The 6,276-nt window shown below is 49.2% G+C and overlaps 1 protein-coding gene across 1 annotated transcript; it reads right to left on the bottom strand.

The window, feature by feature from the left end:
- Positions 1 to 3,424: 3,424 nt before the first annotated feature.
- On the bottom strand, positions 3,425 to 4,549 carry LOC144252468 (olfactory receptor 2C3-like). The gene has a single exon (XM_077794768.1). The coding sequence runs from the start codon at positions 4,547 to 4,549 to the stop codon at positions 3,425 to 3,427; it is 1,125 nt and encodes a 374-aa protein (XP_077650894.1).
- Positions 4,550 to 6,276: the final 1,727 nt, after the last annotated feature.

The following is a 6,276-nucleotide window of genomic DNA, read 5'->3' as shown; positions in this document are numbered from 1 at the left end:
GAGAGAGAGAGAGAATTTTAATATTTACTTTTTAGTTCTCGGTGGACACAACATCTTTGTATGTGGTACTGAGGATCGAACCCAGGCCGCACATGCCAGGCGAGCGCGCTACCACTTGAGCCACATCCCCAGCCCCATGATGTACAGTCTTCTTAATACGTTGAATATAATTTGTTACTACTTTTAAAGGATTTGCATCTAAGTTTGTCAGGGATATTGGTCTGTAGTTTTCTTTCCTTGATATGTCCTTATCTGGTTTTGGTATGAGTATGATTATGACTTCATAGGGTGAATCTGGAAATATTCCATCCCTTTCTGGTTCATGGAATAATTTGGGGGAGCATTTGCATTAGTTCTTTTGTAAAGGTTTAGTAGAATTCAGCTGAGCATCCATTTGGTCCTGGGCTTTTCTTTGTTGGAAGGCCTTTTGTTACAGCTTCTTTCTCATTGCTAGTTATTGGTCTGCTTAGGTTTTCTATATCTTCATGATTCAATTTTGGCAGGTCACATGTATCCATTTCTTCTAGGATTTTGTTACTGAAATACATGTTTTCAAAATGATCCTCAGGATTTCTATGATGTCTGTAGTGATTTCTCCTTTCTCATCTCTAATGTCGTTCATTTGAGGTCATCTCTCTTTTTATTTGGTTAGTTTGGCTAAGGGCTTATCAATTTGTTTATCTTTTCAAAGACCAACTGTTTTTGATCCTTTGCATTTTCTTTTTAAATTCTCAGTTTCATTGATTTTAGTTCTGATCGTAATTATTTCTTTCCTTCCACTGGTTTTGGAATTTGTTTGTTCTTGTTTTTCAAGGACCTGGAGATACATCATTGTGTTATTTATTTGGGATCTTTCTGATTTTCTTATGTAGGCACTCATAGCCATAAGCCTTCCTAATAGAATCACCTTGTTATTATTTCAGAGGTTTGATCCAAACAATTTTGAAATTTCTCCCCTTATTTCTTCTATCACCCAATCATTATTCAAAGCTGTATTGTTCAATTTCCATGTGTTTATGTAGTTTCTGTGGGGTTTTTTTTCTGATTTATAATGTGATTCCTTTATGATCCAATAAGATGCAAGGAATATCAATCTTTTGAATTTTTAAAAGTTGCTTTGTGACCTAAAATATGGTCTATTGTGGAGAAGGATCCATAAGCCACTGAGAAGAAAGTGTATTTGGCTCTTGTTGGATTAAATAGTCTGTAAATGTCTGTTAAGCCTATTTAATTTATAATATTTTTCAGGTCCAAACAGTCTTCACTGAGTTTATGCTGAGATGAGCCACCTATTGGTACCAAGTAGAGCTGAAGTTTGAAGGTCATTACTTTGTGTGTGGAGGAAGGTGAACTCTCTCTCATCTGGATTTAGTTCAGCAGCAGTCTCTCCTCCTTGTGAACTTGTGGTGTCCCTGCAGATTCCCAGCACCTCACAGAATAGGGAGGAAACATATAATAGCCACAAACAATGCAAGAAATAAACAGCATTAAAACAAATGCACAGTCCTTACTATGATACCCACAACACTAATAACAAGAGACAGGAAAGGTGGGGTCAGCAATTGCCAACAGCAAGAAGTCAATAACCATGATCTAGATGCCAGCCACGTGGTTCATGCTGGGAGAGCTGCAGCAGCATGAACAGGGCAGGAGTTATGCAGACCAAATGTTCTAAAAGGTGCTGAAACTACAGCTCATTGTAAAAGAATGGGATAGAAAGGTAGGAGAAAGTTTAGAATGCTCAAACTGAATGGAAAGAATGGAAAGAATGCACAAGAGAAGTATCCAGCAATGGTTATAAGAAGGAGGAGAAAAAACAGAGTACAAAAAGTAAATGGAAAGAGAGAGCAAGAGAAATTGGCTGTTAGTGGGAGAAGAAAGCAGGGGAAGAGAAACAAACAAAACAAAACAAAGGAAAACCAAAATAAACAAGCAAAACTTTTAACCCTGAAGAGACAACATGGGGAAAAAGGATTGTCATAAAAATTCTGAAGATGAGAAAAGGGAAACAAATATGTAGGTGTATAGACCCAGGAACCAATCGGCATAGTAATAACAATAACAAAAAAGGGAAGAAAGAAAAAGAAAAAAAGGAAGAAGAAAAAGAAAAAAGGAAGAAGGAAAAAGATTCTTCATGAAAGTAAAAAACATTGGCTCCACTTGGCTGCATTGAGGTGTCCAAACCGTCGTCATCCCAGTGGCTCAGGAGAATGAGGCAGGAGGATGCAAGTTCAAGGCCAGCCTCAGCAACTAAGTGGGACATTGTCTCAAAATAAAAAGGGCTGGGGATGTGGTTCAGTGGTTAGGTGCCTCTGGGTTCAATCCCCAGTACTGGGAAAAAAAAGGTGGAAGTTTGCTGCATATGCCTGAGTGTCTTCTCCAGTTTTCTTGAGCTATGTACTGGGGCTGGGGTGGGGTGGGGCTTGGACTGGTGACCTCTTCCTCTTTCTGTCACTTACTGAGCTGCAGCTAGAGGGGCCTGAAAGTGAGGCTGGTTAGAACATCTCTGAGCCTCCCTTCTCACCATGATAAGGTGGGATGGGGTGGGAAGGGTTGTCAGCTGGATTCTTTCGCACAGACCAGATCCATGTACTGCAGGATGGGCTTTGAAAGAGTCCCAGGAGGAGGTTCCAGCAGCTGGAGCTTGGGGACACTCAGGCCCTGAGGGCTGTGCTGGGTGGAGGCTGCCCTGGAGAGATGAGATCAACACGCCCTGGCTCTGGACAGAGGCTGATCTCTGCTGGGGGTCTGCACCTCAGGAGCCTCCCAGGAGGAGGACTCCTCTCCACACATCCTGGAGTGCACAGCAGGGCACGTCCCTCTACCCCACCACAAGGGGGTGCTGAGGCTCCACTACAGAGGTAGGACCACATCCTTGGCCCTCAGCTACAGGACTCACCCCAAGGGCCTCTCTCCTCCCTGAAGCAGGGGTTGGGATGGCACGTCCCCACCCGGACCCACCTCTCTGAAGCCATCTAGGGCTCACCAAGATTGTCCTTGTCAGCAGAAACAGATTAGTTGGAGGGGGCTTCCTGTGAATAACAGAAGAAACCCCTGAGACCATCCCCACAAGAAAGTTAGTAGGTGTTAAGGAGATCATGCTGGGACGAGGGACAAGAAAAATAGGTGGTTCTTATAAAACCCCAAAGCATTGGAGGTAAAAGTGTAAGCACACCTGTGGACTGACAAAGCCAGACTTCAGACCCAGGTCACACCCCAGAGCTTGGCAACCATCTAGCCTTCATTAGGTTATCAATGTCCACTCACTGAGTCACTGAAAGCACCCTCAAAGGCAGACATAATTACAAACAATGAACAGTGCAGCAGTAACAACACAGACGTGAAACACTCGTGCATATCAGTGTCCACAGGATGGGATGCCAGTCATCACACGCATACACAGAGCATATGTAACTCTTCATGGTCATGATCGGCACACTCCCAGCAGGGCTCCAGCGCAGAATCTGAGCGCATTCTTCACGTCCCTGTTCCTCAGCGTGTAGATGAGGGGGTTCAGCATGGGGGTGGCCATGGTGTAGAAGAGAGCTATGAACTTGCCCTGCTCGTGGGAGCTGCTCTTGGCTGGCTGCAGGTACATGAAGAGGATGCTCCCATAGAGCAAGGACACAATGGCCAGTTGGGAGGAGCAGGTGCTGAATGCTCTTCTCCGCCCTTCTGCTGACCGGATCTTCAACACAGCCTGGGCAATGTGTCCGTAGGACACCAGGATAAGGCCCAGTGGTAAGACCACAAAGATGAAGCTAGCAACGTACATCTCGACTTCGTTGAGCCTGGTGTCCACACAGGCCAGTTGCATAATGAGAGGCATCTCACAAAAGAAGTGGTTGATGCGATTGTGCCCACAAAGAGGCAGGAGCATGGTGAGCGTGGAGTCGACCATGCTGGTGGTCAGGCCCCCAAACCAGGAGGCAAAGGCCAGGCCAAGGCAAAGCTGTGGGTGCATGATGACAGTGTAGTGGAGGGGCTTACAGATGGCAGCATAGCGGTCATAGGACATGACAGCCAGGAGGACACACTCGGTGGCCCCCAGCCAGTGGGATACATAGAACTGCACCACACACCCTCCATAGCTTATGGTTTTCTGTGGTCCCCAGAGGTTGACCAGCAGTTGTGGGACAATGCTTGTGGTGAAGCTAATGTCCAGGAAGGACAGGTTGGCAAGAAAGAAGTACATGGGCGTGTGGAGGCGCACGTCCACACGGGTGACCAGAATGATGGTGGCATTGCCCAGGATAGACACCACATAGCACACCAAGACCACCATGAAGAGGATGGGCGCCAGTGAGGGGCGAGCAGAGAAGCCCAGGAGCACAAACATGGCAGGAGAACTTCCATTGGTCATTTCCAGCCTCTGATGCCCAGAGGGTGGGGCCAAAAGGCCACCCATGCTGGGGGCACAGGACATGATGCAGGAAGCCATCTCACCACTTAGGAGCCAGCCTGCTCCCCGAGCTCTCAGAATGCTCCTGGATGGCTTTGCGTGGTCTTCCTGAGGCAGAGAGTCTGAGTGAGAGGCCTGGACAGGCATGGCCCAGGGAGATGTGGAGGTTCATGCATGACATTAGCACTGGTTCCAGTGGAAAGGTCACTTGTGCCAGCAGCATCTGGCCTGTGCCTGAGTGTGCAGTGACACGGGGGTGTAGCACCAGGCAGAGGGTGGTGTTCCATGTGACGAACTGCAGGGCAGGAGTCAAATCAGAGTCCTGCCAATCACACAACCAGCTTTGTCCGTGACATCTCCAGACTCACCCCTCCTTGCCACGCAGGGTCCTACCTCCTGGCCTTCCTGTGGCCATTTTCCACCTGAGGTTTGATCTGATATCCTAACTTGTCTCCATGCTTCCTTTCCAAGTTTTCCCTCAAAACCAAGCAGGACACAAAGATGTGCTAGGACCACAGGACCTGTGCCCACCCGAGGGCCTTGGTGCAGAGATGGCCCCTGCTCCACGCTCTGTAGCAGCCAGCCTCCCGGACTCTCACCCACTCCATCGTGGCATTTTCAATGGTGGCCTGTAATGGAGGCCCTCCTCAGTGCCCTCTCCACCTCTCCTCACCTGCCCTCAGCCTTGGTGGCTACCACCCTTGGCCAGCTGCTCTGCCAGTATGCTGGACCCTATCTTACTCATAGACTACCAGTTCCCTGTGGGCTCAGTCCTTTGGTTTATTTGCTTCTGGGTGCCCAGAGTCTGTCAGGGTCTGATGCAGAGTCACTTCATGTCTCTTTGTGGATGTGACCTGATGGGTGGTCAGATGGCCTGTGGTCAGGGCAGTGCAGACCTGGAGTTGAGGGGCTGCTAGAAGAACCTCACTGGGGTTGGCAGGAAAGGTGTCTTGGGACTGCCAATGGCTTGTGGAGAGGCCCAGAACATGCTCTGCAGAGAGGGAACCAACAAGCCACGTCTGAGAACCTGTTCACCTTGGTAACAGCTGGCTCTGTATCAGGATGCAGAGTGGCACTCACCAGCCCTGTGCCTGGGCATGGTCAGGGGGGCAGGAACAGCATGTTCACTGAGTGCTTTACCTGGGAACTCAGGGCTATGCAATTCCTGCAGGTGGACCTGGGAAGGGAGAGCAAGGGCAGGTCACCAGGGCTGGAGAGCAGCCTGCCAGAAGGAGGGGTAGAGGGAAACCCATGGAACCACTGGTTTTTGGCAGGAGAGTCAGGTTCTGTCCCAGCATGTGAGTACAGTTGACCACAGTGCCCTGTGTCCCTCCCAGAAGAGAGCAGTGTGAAGAGACTGCCTGAGGAAGCAGCAGAGGCCATGGTGATGCTGTGCTAGTGACCCTGAGGCCATGTACACCCAGTGAGCACCCGAATCCCAGCTCCCAGGAGCCTCCTAAACACGCACAGAGAGTGTGCACCAATCAGTCAGTTAGAGAAAATGCAGGGACTCCTTGGCACAGGTAGAAATGGGACTCAGAGAGCGCCAGGCAATTGCCCCAGGAGACTGTCGGAGATGAGTAGTGCTGAGACAGGGTCTGCTCTGCAGACATCGGGCCAGCAGTGTGGTGGACCCTGGAGAGGGCATCATGAGGAATGCATCCCCACCTCCTCCATGTCACAGGCAGCTGAGGCCCTCAGAGCATGGCTGGCTTCATACCTGGGACGTGGGGGTGGGGGAGCCTGGCTAGTTTTCTGCCACTGTGTCATGCAGGAGTCCCAGTGATGGGTCCTTGCAAGGAGGCCCCACAGCTGACCTGAAAAGCAGAAGGCTGGTTTGACAACTGCCCTGTCACTTGTAGGAGGAAGTGTCC

This window comes from Urocitellus parryii, unplaced genomic scaffold (assembly GCF_045843805.1).
Source record: "Urocitellus parryii isolate mUroPar1 unplaced genomic scaffold, mUroPar1.hap1 Scaffold_43, whole genome shotgun sequence".
NCBI classification, from domain to species: domain Eukaryota; kingdom Metazoa; phylum Chordata; class Mammalia; order Rodentia; family Sciuridae; genus Urocitellus; species Urocitellus parryii.
This window is presented reverse-complemented; position numbering and strand designations above follow the sequence as displayed.